The 25,208-nt window shown below is 44.5% G+C and overlaps 1 protein-coding gene across 1 annotated transcript in view; it reads right to left on the bottom strand.

Annotated features, from left to right (window-relative positions):
- The window catches only part of Lancl1 (LanC like glutathione S-transferase 1), a 37,072-nt gene extending 13,229 nt beyond the window's left edge, over positions 1–23,843 (bottom strand). The window contains exons 1-3 of the mRNA XM_057761484.1: positions 23,451–23,843; positions 19,741–19,858; positions 6,147–6,354 (exon numbers count right to left, since the gene is read on the bottom strand). Coding sequence (XP_057617467.1) covers positions 6,147–6,354; positions 19,741–19,858; positions 23,451–23,531 — 407 coding nt within the window. The 5' untranslated portion in view covers positions 23,532–23,843. The remainder of the gene's footprint in view (positions 1–6,146; positions 6,355–19,740; positions 19,859–23,450) is intronic.
- Positions 23,844–25,208: the final 1,365 nt, after the last annotated feature.

The following is a 25,208-nucleotide window of genomic DNA, read 5'->3' as shown; positions in this document are numbered from 1 at the left end:
AACAGCCAACAGATATGGGAGAAAGGTTCAGGGAAGGCATAAAGGATTCGTGCTTTTAAAAATTAAGCAAAAACAAGATTTATTCATTTTCTAAGTGTTTCACTTGAATTATGCATGTGCACTATACCTGTGCCTGGTACCTACAGTGGTTAGAGAAGTTATGGATTCCCTGGAGCTGGAATCATGGAGAGCGTGAGTCACCATGTGACCTCTGGGAACTGAACCCAGGTCCCATGCAAGAGCAACAAGAGCTCGCTCTTCTCTTAACCACTGACCCATCTCTCCATTTCTGGTACTTTTTTTTCTTTTAATGAGCACTTGGTCTTTGATACAAAAAAAAATGGGGCTTCGAAAGAATGGCATATCACAAGAAATTGATGTACCTCAAATTAGCAAAACATATAAATGCTAGCTCGTATTTTCTCTTCATTCCTTTTCACAATTATAGGAAATAAAGTGACAGGGTTACCATGGCCAGAAGTTTCTATTTCCTTGTAATATACTGTAATTCTGTCAAAGCTTTGATCAATGCTAACAGGGTTGTCTGAGTGGTGGAACAGCGGATATGTTGTTTTAGACTTCTCACCACCCCCCAAACCCCCACCACCTTATTGTTGCAGTGCTAGGGACACACCCAGTGTCTTGGGCATCATCCTGAGTTACATCCTCAGCCTCCAATTTTACTTGTACTCAAAAGAAAATACAAATGGCAGTGTGTGTGTGTGTGTGGTGACTATATGTGTATGTGTGTGTGGTGTGTGTGTATGTGTGTGTGGTGTGTATGTGTGTGGTGTGTGTGTATGTGTGTGTAGTGTGTGTGTGTGTGTGGTGTGGTGTGTGTATATGTGTGTGGTGTGTGTGTATGTCAAGGTCAATCCTGGTAGTAACAAACTGAAAGAAAAATTGGCAGCATTTTTGGGCTACTGAATAAGGTTACTACTACAAATACTGGTGTTGGCTAGGCTGCATGGGATATACATGTATGTATGTATGTACATAGGTATGTATGTATGCTTATTTGTTTTCGTTTCTAGGAGGTGAGCTATTTCTAGAGGTCTATCTAAGGTGTCTTACGTGTCTTGTGATCCAACAATCTTGATTCTCGGGGTCTCTCAGTATGTATCCATGCAGACCTTTGAGTAACACAAATGACTGGCATATTTACTCTCCATCACTCTCCAGTGATTCTACAAAGGTTGCTACGCAGATTCTTAGGCCTCGTTCTTCTGTTATGACACATGCCTAGCAGTCAGGCAATTCAAGGCTCTTAGGAACAGCAGCTTCACAGGAGCCGAGCGCGCTGGCACAACTGCAGCATAAGCCCAGCAGTGGGGGAGGCGGTGTCAGTCCACTGTCGTCCGGGCTACACACACGCTCCCTCTGGAGAGGGATCTGGAAGGGTAATCTACATGGCCTCGGGCAGAGGAGCTCAGCCAGCCCCTCAATCTCAAAAGAACTTAAAAGCATTTGCCAAGAAAACCATTATTTTTTTCTCTCCCAACAGAAATTGTACCCGAATAACACTGGGGCCAAATCGGTCTGCTACATACAAAATCTGCTGCTGCAGTGGCCAGAACACATGCCTCGAGGTCAGGTCAGAATACTTTATCAACTTCTAATACAAAGGTATCAATCCTATAGACTTTGGAAATAAAAACCAACTTGATTTACTTTTTTGCAAAGGGACTGAAGAAACTATTCAAAAAGGAAAACTTTGCTGTCATTTCTGCTCTAGGCAGTATTGTGAGATTACTGCATTCACCAATGATCCTACTAAAATAGAAATTGAACTACTGAATTCCAAAAATGCCAGTGTTCTCACCCACACTACCACTAGGTGGCAATATACAATTAACATTGTAAAACCAAATTCATTTGCACGAGGCAAATGGTACTACAGTTTAACTGGTTATGACCCTGTTCAGAGCCAACATCGCCTAAAATTAGCGTTTAGGCTAACAAAGGACATGGTGCATTTATTTTCTGGATCTGAAAGCAGATTATCAGCACATATTAGCTGGTTCTGGTTACTAAAAGTAGGGCATGAAGCTGTGCGCTTCACATGCTACATTCTAAGATAAAATAATGAGGTCATTTGAAAATCATAACGGTTATTTTATGTCTTTTTGGAAACTCTCAAGCGCACAAGTGTATCGCTGAGGCTCTGGTTATTTGTTTGGATAAGCTGATAATAATTTCCGATTCATACACTACGACACACATCACCTCCCCTGTCCAAAGAGTCAATTCCTCACCATCCTAGGGACCGGCCTCAGCATACTAAGATCTGCCAGTCTGGTGACTAACTATGAAACAGGCGAGGCTCTCTTCTGTGCTCCTGACACCTAACTGTGTAGAAAGGACCTACAACAGCGGAGAACGAGCGAGAGGTGCTGCTCACCCAGGCCATTGGCAATACAACAGGACTGTTTGTAGTCACTGCTTGTCATTCATCCCCTCCAACCCCTCCATCCTCCTCCATTCTGGAAGCCAAAGATCCTCAGAGGCAAGTTTAAGAACTAAAACCTAATGAAACTATTTCTTTAGACTCCAGTTTCTTTGTCGAAACCTTACTTTTGTATATTAAAGGCATGTTTGCTCTTTCAAACTCAAAATCCTGATTTTGAGAGCTCAGTACACCAAGAAAATGCTGGAAAGGTAAATGGGATGGTGCAATCAATAGAACACAGGAAAGACATGAGTGTGATACCCCTGAAGACCTGACACCAGGAAAAAGGCACGCTGATTCAATACCTGAAAGTATAAAATAATTCTGGACAAGAAACTCAAGTGGAGGGATTTTTGCCACGCAGAGGAAGGGAGGAGATGTAGAAAGTGATCAAGCACTGCAAGTTCAGACAGTGACCATGCAGTAAGAAGCCAGGCAGTCAAAGCTGTGGCCACAAACTGTAACAGACTTCCCTTGAGTCACATCTGTATACGTATATGAGTATAGAAGTAACCACAGACAGACAGACAGACACACACACACACACACACACACACATTTTCTTTTGTTTTAAGACAATCTTAGGCTGTGGACAAGGCTAACCTGAACTTACTATATGGCCCAGAGTGGCCTTCAACTTGTAGAAATACTCAGTCCTCAACTTTCCAAGTGCTAGGGTTTATGGATGAGACCCACCACACCTGATCTCACATTCTGTATTTTAATTCTTTGTAATGAGTTTGCTGGCCATAAATAAAATATTCTTAAAATGTCATAATTTTTTTAAGAATATGTAAATCACAAAGGGTGCTTATAACCAAGGAATCAAATAAGCAATAAACAAGTATTAGTTTACTCATCTAGCAAGGCTGTTTGCATGCTACTAGCAAACAAAACACCGCAGCCTAGAGTTGGAGGGCTTTCCCTATACATGAGCTCCTGAGGACTGTAGGCAGAGAGAGGTATTTCATTTTGTGTAACCAGGACTGAGCACAAACTCCAATCTGTTTCAACACTTGCTTCCACTGAATGCAATTAAAGTTCTTAAAGCAGATTCCTACTTGGCCACTGTATTTCAGGGAAGATGACTTGTGTGTGACACACTGGAACAACTACAATGTTATCTGATGTCAAGTCACAGTCATACTGAAGAATATGATCTCAGGGACCTCACACGCCTAATGGATTTAAACTGGCTGTGCAAAAACTAATAAATAAAAAAGACAGTGTCTGTGTTTCAGACATAAGAGAGCATCTAACAGTTTTACATCAGTAAACAGCCCTGGAAGGAACACACTTTACTTCAACTTTTAGGAAAAATTATTGCTTTGTATCACCTATCCCTCTGGTGACAGTTTTTTTTTAATTCATATTTTAATTTTATTTTTTGTGAACCCCCGAGTTTAATGAAGTTTACCCTCAGGAATGTGGGTGTGGCTCTTCACAAATGCACTGGCATCTTACCAGTTGCCGCACCACTGAAAAGCTGTCCCTGCCCTCCACAGCCACTGACCGCTGAGAAGATGCTCAGGGCTGGTGGGGCCATTGAAGGGGAGGTATGGCCGCTGCTCTACAGGTATCTTGTAGGCAATCACAACTGCTGAGAGTTAAAGAGAGCTCCGGTCACGCCACACACACTAGGCAGAATTCCACAGCACTCAAGCCTTTCCTGGGGCTCTCACATTCTTTCCAGCTCTTTGGTAGTCTCTGAGATGGGAGGGGTGACATGATGGCCCATTTAGGGCTCAATGCTCAAGAGGAACTTGTATTCAATGTATATTTAGAAGTCAAGTGACAGGTACATCATGTCCTTAGCAAATAACAGCAGTAGCTTCCCTAAAAGGACATATGACCTTCCCAGTCATGGGCTTCTGACCAGGCTTATAGTACCAGATAAGAATTTCCTCCTGGTGAGGAGGGCTCAAGTCCATCAGAAAGCAGTTGGTTACCCTATTGGAGTCATGCCTATTGCACCAGTGGGCGCATCCTGCTCTGTAGGTCAGGAGTACAACATACAGGGTCACAGCTGACTATGACTATAATGTCATTACTCTAGCAGCCTGTGCAGCATCTTTCAGCACTATGACGGCTAGCCAGCATGGAGACGATTTTAGCTGGGGACCATCTTGAGATTTCTCTAAGTCTTATATAGTTTTATATTAAATGATTCTTTGCTATAGCTTTTTTTCTATTCATACTAGATAATGTCATATTTTCATTTGAAGCTGGACTACATCATTTGTAGCTTTTGATAGCTATAAGCCTAATTATGTATTAAAATGCCAATGCAGAAAATGATTTATTATATTGATTCATAAAATGCTATAGTAGAGCAAAGATTCTCTTGCTTCCCTATTGTGCTTATAGTTTCAAGTAGAAAAAAAAACTGCTATAAAGAGAAAGTATCATTGTACAGGGCATTTGGGGAGAATGGAGAACTTCTGTGTGTAATCGCCTATGCAAGTTATACATACATTATCCAACACAGGTATGAATAATTCCTTCTTTGTAACACAATCGTAAATTGAACAGTTCAAAAAGCCTGCTGAAGAATTATACACACAGACCAGTAATTGCTAGGCACCCATGAGATTGGTTCTGGCACCCCCAAAAGATACTGACACTCTCATCCTTCATATAAAATGGGGGATTAGCATACAACCCATGAGCATCTTCACTTATACTTTGAACATCTCTGTTATAAATAAAGCACTCTGTAAAAAGCCACACTGTTTAGGGAATAACAACATAAACTTTTTGCCCAACACTTTTGACTCATAGGTTGGTTGAGCCTATGAATGTAAACCCACTGACACAGAAGGACAATCTATGTTAATATAGGGATTCCTCAACAAACTAAATCAATAATTATGCCTGCCTAGTAGCAATTATAAGAAAGAACAGTGGGCATATAAAAGCCACAGCTGACTCTGGGATGATCATACTGTCAGAAACGCAACTCTACCTGCTGACTTTCATTTGCTCAGTGAGAGCCCAAGAGTCCTACATGGAGCTGCATGCTGGTCACATTTCTCAAGAGTTCAAAAGAGTGCTCAATAACTTTTACAAAGACAATAAATGTTGTCTACTTGGAAAAAAGTTAAAAATTCTTTAAAAGTTACCAGTGCATAGTTTGCCATGAATTATATTCAAAACGATGATGATGATAATGATAATAATGATAATCTAGATTTTTATGTCATTGCTCAAAAAAAGGTAGTCACCATCATGGTTGTCATCACTGTCATTGTCATCATCCTTATTACTATTGGATTTTGGAGATGGTCTAAGTACACAGCCTAGGTTGACCTTAAATTCAGGATCTTCCCACCTTAGCTTTCTGAGTGCTGGGATTATAGATGCTCACGCAACCCATTTAGAATGGCAGTCTGGAATTAGTTTTTGTTCCCTGGCATACAAGAAGAGATCCACTTCCTTTTCAGATGCTGATTTTGGGGAGCACAGTGAATTAGTCATCCCATGATCAGGGTTTTGATCTGGATCATGCTGGTGTCTTCTATCTTGTACTAAAATAGGGATTACAAGGCTATTCTTTAACTATAGCAGGAATATAAGACCAAATGCAGGAGGAAGATCTATCTGCTGAGAGACAAGTAAACTCAGAATTTTCTTTTGCTAACATATGCAGAATCCTAATGGTGTTTCAGCAACAGTTCTCACAAACAAACATGATTACCGTGTGATACAATCCTCTGCCTGCTTCTCACTGTTCATCTTGTGATACAGCACAGCAGCCACAGCCAGGGGGCCTGCATCGCCACACAGGAAGGTGATGGAACGCTTGCTCAAACAGTTTAGGCTTTGCTTTACATAGCCGTGCGCCATCTGCAAGTAGGCAGGGTCCCCAAACACATCATAGAGATGTAAGTAAAGCACAGCGATGCCTGGAATGCAAGAGAAAGCAAGTGGAGATGAGGACAGGCAACACACTGTGTTATTCTGCTGTGCTACCACTCATCTGGGTTGAACTGGATAAGCTATGTGAAATCATCTGCAAGTTCAGGTGACTTACTAGCCTCAGCTCTGTTTACTGTGGATCAGCCCTAAGAAAAATGCAGAGGGAATCACTTGTCTTTGGATTCCTCACTGTTAGATTCTATTAAGAAATGAAGATTCTTTAAGACTTCTCCAAGACAGACACATAGACACAGTGACCATTATTAATCTTATTTGGTCGATGGCTTATTAATTAATATTGATCAAGAAATATGTTCATTGTGACATAAAGCAATTTAGAGCAAGGGATGAAAAAGCCAACTTCTCATTAAACAAAAGGAAATTTTGTTTGTGTCACCAAATCCTACACTCTGGTGTCCTTGTAGGAAGGCCTTGGACACTGACAAAAATACACTCAAGTCTTGTAATATTTTTCCTGTCAAGGGTTGTCTCCTCTGCCACCATGCTATTTTGGAGACTAATGTAAGGGTGCCAATAACTTTGTTGTGGTCCCCACTTCTTCATTCCTGTGCACCCCTAGAGCCTACAGAGTAACTGAGGCAATGTCTGTGTGTCCTTGTCACAGGAGACAGAGTTCCCCCTCGGAAGCAGCTCAGTGAGAAGCAATCAGAGACATGGAGAAGGGGTCTGTCTGCCTAAAGCATTTCCAGAAACATTTTCCTGTAAAGTACATTTTCCATCTCATTTACCATTTTTAGAAGACACACAGCCTATGTTTAAATCTAAATTAATAGAGCCAATCTTTGCATGGATTTCAGTGCAGTAAAAATGCAGTCTGCAGAATTACTTTTTACTGTACTGAGAACAATTTTAAATTCAGATCCTTCTCATTTTGCATGGGTAATCTCCAAAGCTTTGTGTTACAGACAATTCAATTTCACATGTATATTAAAGCCAAATTTTCATCTCTTGCCAAAGTTAATAACCTTGTCTGCTCTCTCAAAGTGGCGCGGTGTTAGTAATTCCGAAGTTGATGAGCAGATGGAACGACGATGCTCAAGGTCTGTAGACAAGTGTACAGAACCACATATGTGGGAGGAAAAAAAATCTCCTTTTCACAAATGATCAGCGTCAAGAGCTTCTTCCAGAATTACATCCTTAATGGGCTTCATCGCCACCCACATCACGCACCTGCTGGTAACCCACTTAAACTGTTGGCCTTTCACTTCCCCACTTATCCCCACTGCTGCCTCAAGACCTCCCCTCCCCCGCCGCCTCCAATTAAGTGATGTAAGCACCAAAGCCAGGTAATAACATGAGAAAATAAGATGATTTAATACAAGTTCAGTGACTGTTTTCCTTTTTGGATTCCTGTCTCATGATCATTAGTTCCTTTTGTCTTAAGCAGTTAACAAACAAAACCTACTATGCCTCACAAGACTTCCTCGTGAAAATCCGGCAATCTTTTAGATGGTTCTTTTATGATGAGCATAGAATTATTTCTTTAGCTTCTTGGATTCCATGGCCCCGGGTTCCATTTCCCTCTTCCTCCTGTCCTGGGTGGGCCCTGGTGTCATATTTCGATTAGCAATCTGTTCGTAGAGTGTGTGGTTTCTTCTTACACAAAGCGCCACGGATGGAGAGGGCTTTTTGTGCTGAATACTGCTAATGTCCTTGGGCCTGCTTGTGAACCGGCTCGGTCAGATATATTTCATTTCTCCTCAAGGTTTTTAGATTTAGTAATAGAAAAAGTGGGTAAATAAACTCTCTGGAGCTAAATGTCTTGAGCCTGATCCTCAGACAGTAGGCACAGGTGTTTGCAGATAGCAAAGACTCAAAGATAGCAGGCAAAGTGGATGCTTTGCCCCAAGACACAACCTGTGGCCCTGATGATAAACAGTTACAGGTCTGGCCTTGGCTGAGGCCTTAAACCTCCTTCTCAAAGTGCAAATGCTGTTCTAGAAGTCTAGAGCACCGCAAACATACAAACTCCGGTCCCTTCCTTGCCCCACTCCCGCCTTCCAGAGGCAGCTACCTTCAATGACTTCATCTGCTTGTTTGACTCTCTCTCTCTGCCTCCAAATTTCTGAGAAAGCCTACGTGTTATTTGTTAATTCTTTCCATTTCAGAAAACTGTTTTTATAAATTTAATTTGGAACAGAGAGATTTACCTCTTGTAACAGAGGGGCAGAGTGGTTCTTCAATGTATACCCATTTCCGCTTAACAACCATACCCCAGATTTCAAGGTAGCATAAGTGTACAGCAGGGGATGGCCTCTGGCTAGGCTCTCACCAGTATACGTCCTTCCTCCTACCTTCCTGTCTGGAATGCAGATGTGATGGCATGTTCAATGCAGGAACTGTAGACCATGAGTTGGAAATTCTATTAGGATGCTGAAGATGTACAGAGATGGTGGCTTACTGCCCTGAGAGCTAAAACCTGACCGCGCCAGACAGACCCTATTCTGTCTCGTAACACAAGAGGGAAAACTTCTGTCTTATTAAAGCCACTATTATTTAAGTGTACTGCCACAAGTTTGTAAGACCAGTTCTAAAGAACAGAGTTCTTTTTCAAAGCTAGAGAGGTAGCAAAGCTATATCTCAGGTTTAGCCAGTGATGACTGTTTAATTTGAAATGCATCATTTTAAACACAACAGCTTAATGTTATTTTAAAAAACAAATCATTATAGCTGCCCGGTAGGGTTTGGAACAGAGGATAATCCAAGTGTAGCTAGGAGGATGGTACATGAGTAGGGGTGAGACACAGGGCAGGGGCGAGACAGACTGGCAGTGAGAATGAAGCTGACTGGGAGGTAAAAGCAGCAGCACTTCATAGGGGATGAGTGACAAGCAGATTCCATGACGGCTCCCTAACGTCCTAGTTCCGCAACCGCGTGGGCACCGCCAGCATGGCAGCACATGCAAGATTACCACTGTGTCCATGGAGAAACACACCTTCAAATACACTTCAAGTCTTTAAAGGACACTTAACATCATGAGGAAAACTACCTCTATGATAACAGCATGAACTGACTGGTTTTGGGAGCTTCAGTTGAGAAATGCCTCAGTGAGATGCAGCTGTAAGGCATTTTTTTATTTAGTGATCAATGGGGAAGGACCCAGGTCACGGTGGGTGGTGCCAAGCCTGGACAGGTGGTCCTGGGTTCTGTAAGGAAGCAGGCTGAGCAAGTCATGGGAAGTAAGGCAGTAAGCAGCACGCCTCCATGGCCTCTGAATGAGCTCCTGCCTCCAGGATCCTGCCTGTTTGAGTTCCTGTCCTGACTCCCTTCACTGATGAACAGCAGTGTAAGCCTAAGAAATTGTCTCCTCCCCAACTTGCTTTTTGGTCATGGTGTTTCGCTGTAGCACTGGAGAGCCTAACTAAGACACATCACAACTGGTCAAGAGTCTCAGCATGGAGCTGCATCTGTCAATGTGTGAGTCTATCACAGAACACACAAGGTCTTTAGAGGAGACAGCAGTCATTTATAATTAGCTGCATCCTTCAATTTACACCTGAACACCAGATAAAGTTTCTGTGTACCCTATTTGCTAAGCAAAGACTAGAGAGATAGAGATGGGCTCCTTTTTTCTATCTTTTAAGTTTTTGTACTATTCCAGAAAATATTTAGTTTTAATTTAAGTTTTGAACATACTTAGTTGTTAGAATAAGTGCTATCTATTTTTTCTACTTTACAAGTATTTTATTTAAAAATATAAGCCTCCTTCTCATGAACCCCGAGTAAATTTTGACATGCTCATGAACACTAAACTTTAAAAAAAAAATCTTTAAAATTTTCCTTTAAACATTACATTTTATTTGTCTGCAAGGCTGTGCGTGCCATGGCACACATGTGGAGGACAGAGGACGACTGGTGGGCATAGGTTCTCTCCTGCTACCCCGCATGGGTCCAGGGATGGAAATCGAGGTGTAAGGCTCGGCAACAAACACCTTTACTCCTGGCACGTCTGCATCACTGGCCCAACATTAATGTTAGCATTTAGGTTCAGAGTTATTCATTTCCTGTCTTACGTGGCCTACTCCATGAAAACTAGTGCCATTAAGCTGTCCAAGTTAAGGCTTCGGCTTTGCTGTTCTTCAGCTTTGCTCATACACGGAGCTAGAGTGTGGACACCTTAAAGGAGAGCATGATCTGAGAGAAGTGGGTAAAGCAAAATCTAGTGAGACAACATTTGTTTATAAATCTACAGTCAGAATCTAGAGTAAGATCCAGGGAACATCCGTGTAACTGGAAAGCAGCGATGGTTCCCAATGTGTGTCAGGAGCAGCTGGAGGGTAATGCAAAGCAAAGCCAGTCTGTGGTCTGGAGGCCATGAGGAACTGAAGCAGGTGACATCAGTGCTCAGGTCCCGCAGCAGAGGGAACCAGCCTCTGCACTAACCATAGACACTTTAGCCCATTAAACAGGAAACACGCTTCTAGTCACTCCGCCACATTCACAATGCCCAGCTCCTGCGCTGGGTCAGCAGTTGCCGTGGTGACACCACACTACCATTTCCACTGAAGCAAACTGGTCTAACGCGACTACTCTAACGAGCAGGGCTAAGTGTTCCACTGCAGCAGGGACTGATGAAGCTAGGGCCACATCAGACTCACCCTGTAAATGTGGCCTTGAAATGTTCATAATGAATTTTCTTTTTTATATAATTAAAAAAAAATTTTTTTTAATTATCTTTTTTATTTTACATACCAATCCCAGTTTTCTCTTCCTCCTCTTCTGCTCCCCCACCTTCCACTCACTCCACCCACCCACCCATTCCTCAGAAGGTGAGGCCTCCCATGGTGAGTCAACAAAGTCAATCACCTGAGGCAGGACCAAGGCCCTCCCCCTGTATTTAGGATGAGCAAAGTTTCCCTGCATAGGGAATGGGCTCCACAAAGCCAGTTCATGCACTCGGGATAAATACTGGTTCCACTGTCAGTGGCCCCATTGCCCATGGCACTCAACTGTCACCCACATCCAGAGGGCCTAGTTTGGTCCTGTGCAGGTTCCCCAGCTGTCAGTCCAGGAGCCAATGAGTGCCCACTAGCAATTCTATAATTTTTTGTAATTAATTACTGTTTCTATACTTACTATAATTAATTTAAGAAGAAAAAATAATACACTGTGAGGTCAAAAAAGACTGCTATATGAGGCATCAATGCTGGCTGCTCTGCTGTTTCTTCCCAGAGCTGCCACTGGGGGTGAGGGGAAGGCCAAGCGCTCAAGGGCACTTCTCAATGTGGGGTCTCCTTCCTCAGCAGTGCTGTAAGGACAGCCAGCTGCTGGGAAGTAACTAACACTAAGCCTTTGCGTTTCTGAGAGATCATTAGTTCTAGTCTCTTGACCACTCAAGACCTTACTGCATCTCAAATGTATACAGAGATGATAAAATCTCCAGACACACGAGTCTCCCAAACATGGCTCTGTAATGCTAGAGATTACCTCTGAAACTTTTCATTTATTCAACTACCAGTTGGCAGCGGTACCTTTGCCAGGGTATGTCAGTTCCCTTCAGGCCAGGGGCTCTGAAATTTACAGGCAGTTATGGTAGGAACATGTGGTTAAAAGTGCAGATCTTTAGGGAGCGGTCGGTTAGCACTCAGGAGTTTGGAAGGTCAGTTAAGTACTGAAGGAGAGGCAAGGGAGAATTCCAAACTAACTGAAGGTGTTCACTGAAACGTTAAAGTCCATCATCAATCGCTATGTCTTCTTCCTTTCAGATTTGGGGAACATAAATGAGAACCCCTGGCGAACTCCCATTACCCATAACCACTTGGCTTTGTTCCCACTGAACTTCTGTGTCAATGACTGGGCTTCACCAACAAAATTAGCTGCCATCAGGGCAGCAGTTCCTTTCTGTTGACTTTACTGTGCACAGTCGTACCCATAAACCTGGGTGTCAGTAGAGCGTCCCGTGGGATCTGCTCAGTTGTAAGACCAGGGCTGCCCACTGTGCGCTCTTGGCTGCATAAATCCCCCAGTTTTTCACACAGGCCATCCGGGAAGAAAGCAGGCATGGTTCTGCACCTTTCATTTAATATTACCCCAAACAGAGTAGTGAGCAGGTCAAACGAGCCCTTCAGACAAGGTCTTTTCTCCTCCCACCTACCCCCACAGCTGCCATACACAAAGGAGACATTACACATTCTTCCTTCCAGGGTCCAGCAGCGCTCTGCGCCACAAAGGTCAAATACAGAAGCCCTGCTAGCCTTTCATCAGACTGGCGTGACAGGTGAGGAGTGCTAAAGTGCTAAGAACACGGGCTCTCCCCATCCTCGGTGTGAAACGCAGCCCATTTACTATGCCTCAGTACTCCTCTGAAAATGGAAACAGCAGCAGCATCTCTACAGAACAACCGAGTCACATGGCAGCACAGCTTTGTCCTGGCATCCACTGACTCATGTCCAGTCCCATTAGACAGTGACCTCACAGGAGGTATGGTCTCCCTCCTCCCACATTTCAGCATCACTCCTCCCGTTCTGACCTCCGAGGGCAGAAAACTGTTCTATACAGAAGCCACCTGGCCTTGCACGAGCCTTCACCTCCTGTTCACCAGGCAAGCACGCTAACCCAGCACTATCAGGTGCTCTGTGAGTTTGGGGGGAAGTTCAGGCCAAGGGTGAGAGAAGCTAAGGTCTCAGTGATCAGCAGAGCAGACATGGTAAAACTTGTCAGCTAATTCCTGAATTTTGGTCTCAGCTTAACCTGACCCTGGGGCTGTGATGAACTGAAACACATCCTAAGAGATACGAACAGAACTGAATTTTCATTCTTTCTCCCTTGCACCTAGTTCAAGTAGTTAATTTGGGTTACATGGTTAGTGGCAGAGAGTGGTGCTGGAGCTGCACTCCCTACAGGCATTTTTAATAAACACTGACTATGGGCACGGCGCTATACTGAGTGGAGTTCCCTGCAATGCGAATGGCAGGCCCAGCTGCAGACTTTTCTGTGTTGTCTGCAATGGTCACTGCTTACGTCAGCCTGATTTCCTACCTCTCTCTCTCTCTCTCTCTCTCTCTCTCTCTCTCTCTCTCTCTCTCTCTCTGTGTGTGTGTGTGTGTACACATGTATAGGCTCAAGGCTGAGGTCAGAGGTCAGAGGTTTTTCCTCAACTATTCTCTACCTTATTCACTGAGTCAGGGCCTCTTAAGTGAACCCATAAGATGAGTTTCCCAGACTGCTCTGGGAATCTGTGCCCACACTGAGAATGCTGGAATTACAGGCAGCCGTCACACCAACCTAGAATTTACGTGAGCGCTAGGAATCTGAACTCTGCTTCCCATCCTTGTATGGCAAGCACTTTATCCATCCAACTGAGCCATCTCCTCAGTTCCCTTTCTACCATGTACTCTGATTTGATTATGAACACTGTCCCCGCTCTCTGTGCTCCACTTCAGCACCCTCTGGACATCTAACTCTATACTCGTTTCCAACGTGTGCCTTAGTAACATAACCTGCAGTACAATGGCATCAACATCATAAACTTCGATGTGTAACTCAGAAAGGCAACAGACCACGCTCCTGGCACAGTTACCTAGCTAGTGCTTGGTGGGAAGGGCTCTAGTGAACCCAGTGCCCACTCATAACCAATGGCACTCACTGGCTTAGAGATGGGTATTTCTCATGAACATGAAGGGACATCCGCTTAGGGCTCAGACGCTGAATTGCCGGCTCTGGTACAGGAGTGTCTAATAAAGAGAGATCAATTTGCAAAGAGAAGACAACTGGCCAGAATGATTTCTTTCAAGTAAATCTCGTGTCAGCGGTAACTGAGAGCCACATGCTAATGTGGCAGCTAACAGCTCTGCACTTGGCAGATCAGAGGAATGGCATCTTGAAATACTAATGACCTGCGTTTAGAGCCCAAGTTAATATTACCCTAGGGATCGTGCTGCAGCTCTTCGAAGTTAAAACGTTATCTAATGCTTGAGAAGAGGACATGCATGCCAATTGCAGCCTCATTAACTGGCTGAGTTGGTTAACAGGAGCTTAGCCCATGGCTTTCAGAGCTGAAACCCCTCGAGTCCTCTGTGCAAATGGCTTTTTCTCCTTTAAAGTGTGAGTTGATCACTATTTCTCTGAGGAATCACCACAGTGAGGAGTGGGGGAAAAGTGACTTTTCATGAAGGCTAGCACTTTTTGCCATGTTTCCTAAAAGGCATCAGTGAAATCAGCCCTCCCTTGGATTTACTTAACTCTCTGCTGCATCTGTCAGAGAAGTAGGGTTTCCTAGTCAATGCCTACTTTTAACAGAGACTCGTCCCTGTCCATTAACCCTTCACAACAGTAACACTTTACTAGTCTTTTGTGATTTCAACTCTGGATGGCATTCTAAGATCTATAGTCTTCCCTGGAACCAAAGGCAGCTCAGCCCAGAGACAGGTATTGTAGTGCTACGACCTCTGCAGTGTCCTACACATCCTGGGCCCATCACAGAGCCAGCAGCTGGCTATGGCTCTGGTTGTATGGTTCTCCTCCTGTTGTTTTCTGTATCTAAGTAACCTACATGCTTTCCAAACAGTCGGTGTGCTGGGAGGGGACGGCGACTGTACACACACCTGCTGACCTCAATCACTGCACATTAGCCTTCAGTGTAATACTTTATAGAGGGGGCCCGGTGGAACAACTGAGGCTGTTCATTTGAAACACCGCTTCTTAGCAGCAACCACCTGAGTTCAGATGGATGAGTAATCATTTGAAAAGATTCGCAACAACCCTTTCCAAATACAAGCCATAATGAGAAGAATCTTCTTTGGATCAATTAATGTTTTACTCTGAATCTACACAAAGTTAAGTGTACCTGTAGGGTCAAGAAATAGGAAAACACATTTATACAAAAGAATGCCAGAGACTACACAATTTTTTGCTGCAAATGCTGAGAAGAACTTCCAGGATTTACTTTATGTCTAATCATTAGTTATGTACTTGCAGGCTTAATAGTAATTACCCTTTCCTCTGCTGCCTTGGTAACAAGGCTTGTTTCTCAAATTATTTTCATATTTTCTAAAAATAAAATACTGAACTCTGATTGGTCATAAGCAATTCTCAAATGTTGTACAGTACAGGTATCAGGTTGTCATGGCTCAAACTATTCTGTCTCAGACATCTTAGGAAAATCTAACTGGGCAGTGTTGGCACATGCCTTTAATCCCAGGACTGGGGAGGCAGAGGCAGACGATATCTGTGAGTTCAAGACCAGCCTGGGCTGCAGAACAAGTACCAGGACAGGCTCCAAAGTGACAGAGAAACCCTGCCTCAAAAGGAAAAAAAAAAAAAAAAAAAAGAAGAAGACGAAGAAGAAAAGAATCTCCCCTCACAAACGCACACAATGAATACAAATGTAGTAGCTGGTAGGAAACATGTGCACAGACTCACTCAAAAGGCAGAGGACATGACTCATGAAGTCGCCTGCTGGTTCTGTAACCCAAGAACTTTGCCTTGCTCTGCTTCCATTTCTCAGCTCTGACATGGAGGCCCTCTATAGACTCCACACTGGGAAGATACACACAGGCAGAGCAGAGGATTAAAGGAAAGCACTTGGGATGGGATCTGCTCTCCCCACTAGGCACTGATGGCCGTGCACTTTCTCACTCCCGTTATGTCAATGTCACAGTGACTGATACTAGTAGCAGTGCTCTGACCTTTACTCCTTTTTTCCCCCAGGGTCATAAATGCCAGGGGTGTGAGGCTTAATGATGGCATCTCATGGGTACATTTAAATTCAACTGAAACCACAGTTAACACTCTCAGTCCATTTTAAAGCCAAGATAGTCCTTGCAGAGCAGAACAGGGTGGAAAGCGAGGCCTGCCCCCTTTCCTCCTCTCCCACTTTCTTTAGTGTATCTATGTGGAGTGTGCATGTGTTTGCACACATGTAGATTTGTGTGTGAAGGACAGAGGTTGATGGCAGTCATTTTTCTTGGCCCCTTATACGTTATTTGCTGAGAGGGTTTCTTGTTAAACATACAGCTGGTAGGTTTGGGTAGTCTAGCTAGCCACTGTGCCTAAGGATACCATCTCTACCTTCCGAGTGCTAGAATTACAAGAGAGTGCTGGGTTTGGGATGATTACCAGTAGGCCGCTATGCTCTCTCGGTTTATACAGGGAGCCGGGGAACTCCAGTCCCCACGCTTGGGAAGATGCCCTTTACCCTGAGCCATCTTGTCAGCTCCTTATTTACTTCAAGTTTTGTAACCAAGGACACAGTAACTCTTACTAATAACTTATTTTGTACACATGTGGATACTCCAAAGCTTACTCTTGGGCGAGCCAGCATTGACTATCAGACGGCACTATGAGGCAGGATCAGATGGATAGCTCGTAATTAATTATAATGGTTATCTTCCAAAGCATGCATCACACAGAGGTGCCCTGGCAGAAAGCTGAAGTACCACGTCCTTTTTTTTTTTAGTCTCAAGCTTCACTGAGAACTAGGCAGTACTTAGGACTTCACACTATGAAATATTTCTCTATAATAGGTTTTATGGAAAAAACACTACATGTGAAATGAAGACTTTTTTTTTTCCAAAAGAAGAAAATTGTTTTGAGTTCCTTTGTAAATGAAGAGGGGAAAAATATTGCTTACCTGATTTAAAAATATTTTAAGACATTCGTAAATTCACTCTTACAAAATTCCTGACCAAAGTAGACAGACCTTAGAGAGAATTTGCAAATAGAAAAATAAAAGGGAGGACCAGGTCCAACTGGCTGTATGACACATAACTAAGATAGTATTGCTCTAAGATACTCTGAGTATTTTTTATCTGGAAGTCTACATTCTTCTTCTCTAAGGCAATCCAGGTAGCAGACTACACGAGCCACACCTTCTTTGTAACAGCAGTGACCACGTGACAGTGCACCAAGCAAGAACACTGTGCAGGACTTGAGCCCTGAGTGAAGCAGCCAGGAAATCTTTTTAAGGGAAGGGAATGCATTTTCCTTTTGCTCCCTTTCCTTGTAGAAGCCAGAAAAGCTGAAGTACCACCTGGCCATTAGCAGCCATCGTGACCAAGAGGTGGAACTAGTGGCTGAGGACTGACAAAGCAGCAGAGGAGCAAGGCAGTTAACACCCTAGGCTACTGTGTCAGCCTTCACCTTCCCTCATGACTTCTCCACGGGACAAACAGAAACACAGCGTTTAAACTGATGAATCTAATCCATTGCAAATCCCAACTCTACCTGAATCAGAACTGGGTACCAGCCACATTTCCACTAGAGAATAAGAATAACTAAAGTTCTAATTAATTATAATCACTCTTGACTCACATAAACAACACTGTAACATAAAGACAACTTTTAACAGTTTTCCCTGTCCACTGACAACAGATGTTCAATAAAAGTCAGTGTTAAAGAAATTTGTGGATAACTTAGCAAAACAAGCAACAATAAGGTAGTGTTTATAAAAGGTCCTAAGTTGCAAAGTACCTTGTTTTTAAAAAACATCATTTTTAGAAAAATACCTGGACACACACAAATCACATACAAGGGTGCATGCCATCAGGTAGTCACTGCTGCGACACACACTACCACGTTGTTCAACAATGCAGCACTCAGTAAGAAACTAGCTGTCGCTAGACAGTAGGCCATAAACTGTAAGGTTATAGAAGGCTTAGACGATTTCCTGTGGTCAAATCGGCATTCTAACTTAATCAACTCAGACTGAATTCCGGCACAGGACAGCCTTTTATGTATCAGAACGCTGGAGATGATTTATTTTATGAGTGATAATGGCACTGTAACAGCGTTCGATGAGGGGATACTAGGAACCTTGCCTCAAAAGCCATTAGCAAATTTATCTACAAGATTTTATGCCTCCTCAGAAACCCACCAGCAGCTGAAGATATCCTCACTGCTCCGTGTGCCAATCTGACTCAGACGCTTGCCATGGAAGCCGCTTCCCTGAGTCAGCATGGAGAGTGAGCTGCCTGAGACTGAGACAGTGACAAACACAGCCAAAACTCTTAAACCAGGCCCATTTCTCTTCGGAGAAAAAGCTCTGCTGAAGGAAGTGTGACCTCGAGCGTCTCAACTAACCCTGGAGATTTAGGGTGTTTGATGGACGGCTTCTCCTGACCTTGTCAAGCTTGTCATTCAAACCAGAAACCAGTCAGCAACCATCTCTCCCCTCCCCTAAGCGAATTCTTTACAATGATATGTGCCCATGGGAATGGGTGACTTAGGGATTTAAGTCCCCTTTTGTAAGCTGCCCTGGAACTATGTCTGGCCATCTGTCTTAGGTCAGCCCGTGCCTCTTTCTCCGGCAAGAGAGAATAAAATAAACTTCATAAATAATGGAAACTTCTAATGTTTTAGGAAAGCATCTGAGCCTAGGCCTGTAGTACTCAACCTGACAGGGAAGGCCATGCCACGGCACCTGCGCAGGGGACTTATTCTGTTTCATCCAAATTCTGTTCATTTAAAATAAGATGGCAAAGGTCTTTATTAAAGAGATGTCTGTCAATTACAGCAAAGCTGAAATTAGAGCAGGTAATAAATGACACATCAATAACTTCCTTCCTGACACAACACACTTTCATCATACTCTCTGCTGTTTCCTTTGTTCACCTTCTGAAACACTTAACAAACTTAAACCTCAACTGTTTGGCCCAACGTTATCCTGCTTTAGGCCATGTCTTCAAATCCCAGCACTTGGAAGGCAAAGGCAGATGGATCACTGTGAGTTTGAGGACAGCCTCATCTACATAGTGTGTTCCAGGACAGCCAGGATTGTTACACAGTGAGATGCTGTCAAAAAAAAAAGGGGGGGGGGTGCCCTAATGCTCCTTCCCTCTAATTTATAGATTTCATTTGTCATCCCCACTTGCACGGAATCTTGTGAGTTTGCTGCTAGCAGTCTCTCAGACAGCAGCTCTAGGTAGCAGTCCACATCAGCTTCCACGTGTGTTTGTAAAATGCACATTCCTAGCTTCAGCTATGAATCACTGAGAGGCTCTGCTGTGGAGCCCAGGAACCTCCATTTTCAGAGTCAAAGTCCTAACGCTCAAAATGGAGCCTCCCTACTATTCAAAGCGCGTGGGAGACGCTGTGCCCCTAGACTGTGTCCTTCAATATTCTGATAGTACCCTCCTGTCTGCAGCAGGGAGGTAGCCATGGTTTCTTGGCTCTCCTTTGCTTTCTCTCTCACTTCCAGTTTTTCTCTTCACAAGAACAGTAAACACCCCAATGCCAGGCATGAAAACCCACAGTGTGCTTAAAGAATGCTCACACAAAAGGTGGCTGTGTGCTGTGGGGTGGGGAGCACTGCACCCCCAGGAGGGCCTGCAGGCTGTGCCCACACCTAACTGCTGAGGGCAGGGCCTGCTTTGGCTCTCACCAGTGTACATGCTGGCTTAGTCAGCGCTCTATACCTGCCCAGCCGGTGTAGCCAGTGCCATCCCGAGGATCTGCTGACTTTAGGCCTCTTTCCATTTGCTGAAGGAGCTCACGGATCTTATTGGTTAAGCGCTGTGAGAACTCGGGAGTCAGCTGTAGAAATTAAAGAACAACATTTTTAAAAAGAGTAGAAATCAATCACATTAACAGAGTTAATGGTACCTTCATGATGACATTTTCTATTTATGGAAATAAAATATTATCATGTAAAACTTAAAGCAGCCCTAAAGGTTTAGGTTTTCCAGAAACCACATAGGGGGCACATACCAGTATGTTTAAAAGATACCATGAGCCAGGTTAGGGCAGTGCATGTCTGCAAGCCCAGCATTTGGGAGGCTGATGCAGAAGGTCAGCTACTTTGAGGCTAGCCTAGACTTTACAGTCAGACCCTGTGTCAAAAGAAAAGACCAGGCTAGCTTTGAGCTCAGAGATCCCCTTTCCTCTGCCTCCTGAGTGCTCGGATTAAAGGTGTGTTTCACTGTAGCAGGTAAAAGTCATGTTCTTAACACAAGGCATAGACACCCATTAAATCTCAGCTACTGAATTCTAGCTGTGACAATGTTAGTCCCCTTAGGAAATATTCTACTTGTTTCTGTTACTTTTAAGGATGGATAAAGCTGCAGCATTTAAAAAGCAAAACATGTCAGTGATGATCAGAAACTGCAAGGACAAATGTCAAGGCTATGAGACCCTTGCCCAGCATGGAGTGTAGCCAGAAGAGGCCTGGCTGTGTCCCTCCTCACCTGTTACTGGCCGACTGCCCTTGCTCGGCTCCTGACTTCTTTATACCGCAGCTGCCTTCCTGGAGTTGGAGGGACACACCTGCCCCATGGTTTCTTGCAGGCCACCTACTCTGTGCCAAGGGTGTACTCTAATGCTGGGGTCCTGGGGTTAGTGACACCATGTGAGAAACTATAGAACTGATGGGCAAGCTGAGGTTCAAAAGTCATATTCCTAACGGCACATTCTTTTTAATTTTATCAGATTTATTATTATTATATAGTATGGGTTTGTGATAGTTTGTGCAATGTGTGTGTCTGGTGCCTTGGGAGGCCAAAGACGGTGTCTGGTCCCCTGGAACTGGAGTTACAGACAGTTGTAAGCTGCCACGTGGGTGCTGGGAATAGAACTCAGGTCCTATGAAGAGCAACAAGTACTCTTAATTGTGGAGCCTCTCTTCTGCCTTCTTGCAAAGGCATATTCTTCATGAAGGACCTGGAAAGCATTTTCAAAGTACTAAATATGCCAATGACTGAGTGCCTTAAAAAGTCACTTCAATGTATCAACTAGTCAGGAACTTGCTATGACTTCATACTGGGATTCCACAAAACCAGTAAGATTTAAAACAGGGCTGAGGAACACTACAAGTGGAGAAACATGCTTCATCATGGAAAGGTTGTAATATCAAACCTACACCAGGCACCACCAAAGTCTCCATTTTGTTATTCTGAGTCTGGGTGTGTGTCCTGCTCATGCACACACGCATGACAAGCACATGGGTGGGTTGACAGGACAAGTGTGGGAGTCAGGTCTCTCCTGCTTGCGCCCTTACCTGGCCTGGCAGGGGGTTCTCAGCAAAGCCACATCAAGGCCCTTACAAGCTCACTTTAAAGAAGAACATTTTGCATCTTGGATTAGGGAGAGGCTCTGCTAGTAAAGTGCTTGCTCAACAAGCATGACAGCCTGAATTTGACCTCTAGAACCAGTATACATAAGAGTAAGGCATGCTGGCACATGCTTACAGCAGGGCATGCTGTTGCGTGTTTATAGTGGAACATGCTGTCATGTACTGACAGCTGGGCATGATGGCACATGCTTATAGCAGTACATGCTGGTATGTGCTTATAGCAGTACATCCTGGTATATGCTTATAGCAGGACATGCTGGCATGTGCTTATAGCAGGACATGCTGGCAAGTGCTTATAGCAGGACATGCTGGCATGTGCTTATAGCAGGACATGCTGGCATGTGCTTATAATCTCAGAGCTGGGGAGGAGGAAACAGGCTGATTCCTGGGGCTCACTGGACAACCAGTCACGGCCTACCTAGCAAGCTCCATGCCAGAGAGGCCCTATCTCAAAAAACAAACAACAACAAACAAAACCAAACAAAGGACAGCTCACAGGGAGCAACAGACATTATCCTCTAACCCTGACACATGCCTGCCTCCCTGCACACATATGAACACATACTTTGGCAAAAGGTTAGCACTTCAACAAGACTTGAAACACATTCAGTAAGGTATAATGGGCTTTAATGCTAATATAAAAAGGTCTGTAAGTCTCACAGAGGTCATGGGGTAACTCGATGTGACCACAGCCATCGTCTGAACACAGACTATGTATAATTCATGGTCCTGGCCGGCCCGAAACTGGGAGGCCATAGTGAGAACACTGTGGCCCGGGACAGGAGTCATTTTCTCCTAGGCGCACACACACATTTAAGGAGGTGACCTGCCTGAAGATACTGACTGTGGCCAAAACCCATCACAGAAACTGCAAGTGTGCAGAGTCCCTGCAGATGACAGGAAGTTCCTCCCCTAGCCCCGTGTTACCAGGAGGCAGCAAGGGCTCTGGGTTTGACCTTTTGGAGTCAACATTAAAGAACTTAAAAAAAAAAAAAAAGAATGCCACTTTCTTCGTAAGAGTCCCAGACTATGTTCTACTTATGTCTCCTTGCTATTCGGGTTTGCAGTTGGATTTGTCTTTTGCGACACATCTCTTTAATCCCAGTACTTAGGAGGCAATGGTAGATGGACCTGGGTGAGTTTGAAGCCATCCTAGACTTCACAGTAAGTTCTGGGCCAGCCAGTGCTACATAGTGAGACACTTTAAGAAATAAAAGAACGAATTAGTGTTGAGAGTTGGAAATGGTGGCTCACACCTATGATACTAGAACCCAGGAAGCTGAGGCAGGAGGATCATTTTGAGTTAAAGACCAGCCAGTTTGGGCTACAAAGTAAGTTTTAGCTCAGCATTTCAAAAATCAAAAGAAAATGGACCAAGATGTTTCAGCGCACCCAAAGCATTAGCTATGAAAGCCTCCTGTCTGGGACGATGTATTCCTTCCAATACTCCAATCGCCAGAAAGGCAGGAGGAAACAAACCCCTGGTGCTGCACCCCAGGCTCTCTTCTCCAAGAGCCCCGTGATGCTCAAAGCAGTGTTAAGTACGAATGATCTTTCTAAACTTTGGCTCCCCACTCTCGGCTTTAAAGATAGCTTCGAAAAAAACCGTAAAATTACAAAAGATTTCAGGCCTGTCGGTGACATTTGACTCAGCACCCTCCCTTTATTTATGGACATCCTCCCGACAGGCCCATTTGCTCGAACTATTCCGTCCAGACTTGCGCACACTCACTAAGGAATAACATGGCACGGGGGAAGAAATACAACCAGGTCCCTCGCCTCCCTTAGCGCCACTTAGGGAGGGAACTTCGCGGACAATCTTTACAAACGACGTTCCTATAAAAGAAATACCTGAGGCTATTTCTTCCACTGTTAATGAGGTTGACATCGGTTTTTATCCTACCTAGTACATCCTGACTCAGATCCTTATGTAAGCCTGCTCGGATCGCGCATCCCAGGCAGGGGATGGCTGAGCGACCCGTCTCCCGGGCGGGAGTGAGGTCCTTAGAGCCCCCGGGGTGGGGAAGAGGTGGACGAGGCAGGGAAGGCTCAACTCACCCTCCCGGTAGAATCGAAGTAGCCATCGGCCAGAGATTTGTTATAATCGGCATAAGGATTCGGAAAGGCCCGCTGAGCCATGACGCCGCTGGCGAACCTGCAGAAGAGGGGGAAGAGAGATCTCGAGTGGAGCCGGGGCTCGGTGCGGGGACGCGATCGCGACGGCGGGGACGCCGGCAGCCCCTTCCCCGCGGGCGGATCCCGGCCCACGGCGGCGCGGCACGCACGCGGGACGGCGGCGGCCGCGGCTCTCAGCCCCGCGGGAGGAAGGGGGCCCGTTTTCCACCCACGTCCCACGCCCACGAGTGGGGGGCACAGCAGACGCAGTGGCCGCCGCTTCTCTTCAGCGGCCCTCGCCACCCGCGCAGCGCCGACAATAACAGACTCGGCGCGTTCACCGCCCACTTCCTGTAGGCCTGGCCAATCAGCAGGCACGCTGAGGCGGAGGCCCGCCTCCCGACTTCAGCGTCTTAAAGACACAGCGTGCTCTCTGCCGCTTTTTCCCCCGCGTGGGAGAGGTGATGGGGCCACCACGTTTCCTACCTTCATTTATAAACACGCTGTTAAAGAAAGCAAATTCAGTTTTAGATCCCAGGAGTTCGAAGCCCCGTTTACCTGCAGAAGGAAAGGATTGCTTTTAAATCTAAACACCCTCCCTCTGCGCACATCTTCTTGACCTTTTAATTCCGCTTCTAAGGAGACACAGAAGTGACCATGGAGGAAACAGCAACGTGCGACCTGCACTATCACGACAAAACAGGCTGAGTTAAATACTCTGGGGACACTTTTTCTTTGAGGCACTGTGGAGGCTGGGGACAAGGCACCAAGTGACAGGTGACAAAACATCAGGAAATTTATGCAAAAACTCAAATTTCTCCTCTTAGGAAATTTAGTCTGCTCCTTAGCCTAAATTGAGCTCCAATACTATTTTGAAGCCTTTAAAAAATAAGGACAAAGAATGGAGAGCCATCTCCAGCCTTAACACAGTGGTTGTTTGAAAAGTTTTTGTTGGATATTAAGTCCTACCTGGGATACATTATGCCCTCTCTGTTCAAAGAATGTGGGAGTCAAGTTCAAATATCTGTCTCTGGCATGTGCCCGGGGTTCAAGTGCTCTTGAAACTCTTGAGAGCCAGAGTTTAGTTCCCAGCACCAATACTGGACTGCCCACAATCAGCAGAACTCTGGAAGATTCAATGCCGTCTTCTGGCCTCCATGGACACCCACACACAAGCACCCCCAACACGAGGGGGGATATAATAAAAAGTTATAAATTGACATTTCTTTCCTGTCTGTCTTGATTAGTGGCCTCATACCTCCCACTGTTCGGAAACCCTTTCTCATGTGGTCTCTGGTTCTTTGCTGTGAAGTTACCACCCCAAACTCTGCATTAGACTAACTTAAACGTTCCAGATTTTTTTTCTTCTTATAACTTGATCTCCCAGAAAATTCGCTAGCTCAGTTCCCTCAGCACATTCATGGAGAGTTAGTGAATATTAAGCTGGAATATGGAGACTTGGAGGAAAATGTCTAAGAGAGGAAAGGAAAAGGAGATTGAGGCTTTTTTTTTTTTTTTTTTTTTTTTTTTTATCAGCCCTTCTTTCTGTGATTAGGGCAAGCTGAGTTGTGATATCCCATCACAGTCTACATGAGCGACATTTAAACATGCTAACCGCCTACAAAAGAAATGACTCAGGAGAGCAAAACATTAAACACAAGAAGACGATGCATGAACAGATGACAGCGGACACAAAGATGA

The sequence above is a fragment of the Chionomys nivalis genome, chromosome 2, assembly GCF_950005125.1.
Source record: "Chionomys nivalis chromosome 2, mChiNiv1.1, whole genome shotgun sequence".
In the NCBI taxonomy this organism is placed as follows: Eukaryota; Metazoa; Chordata; class Mammalia; order Rodentia; family Cricetidae; genus Chionomys; species Chionomys nivalis.
This window is presented reverse-complemented; position numbering and strand designations above follow the sequence as displayed.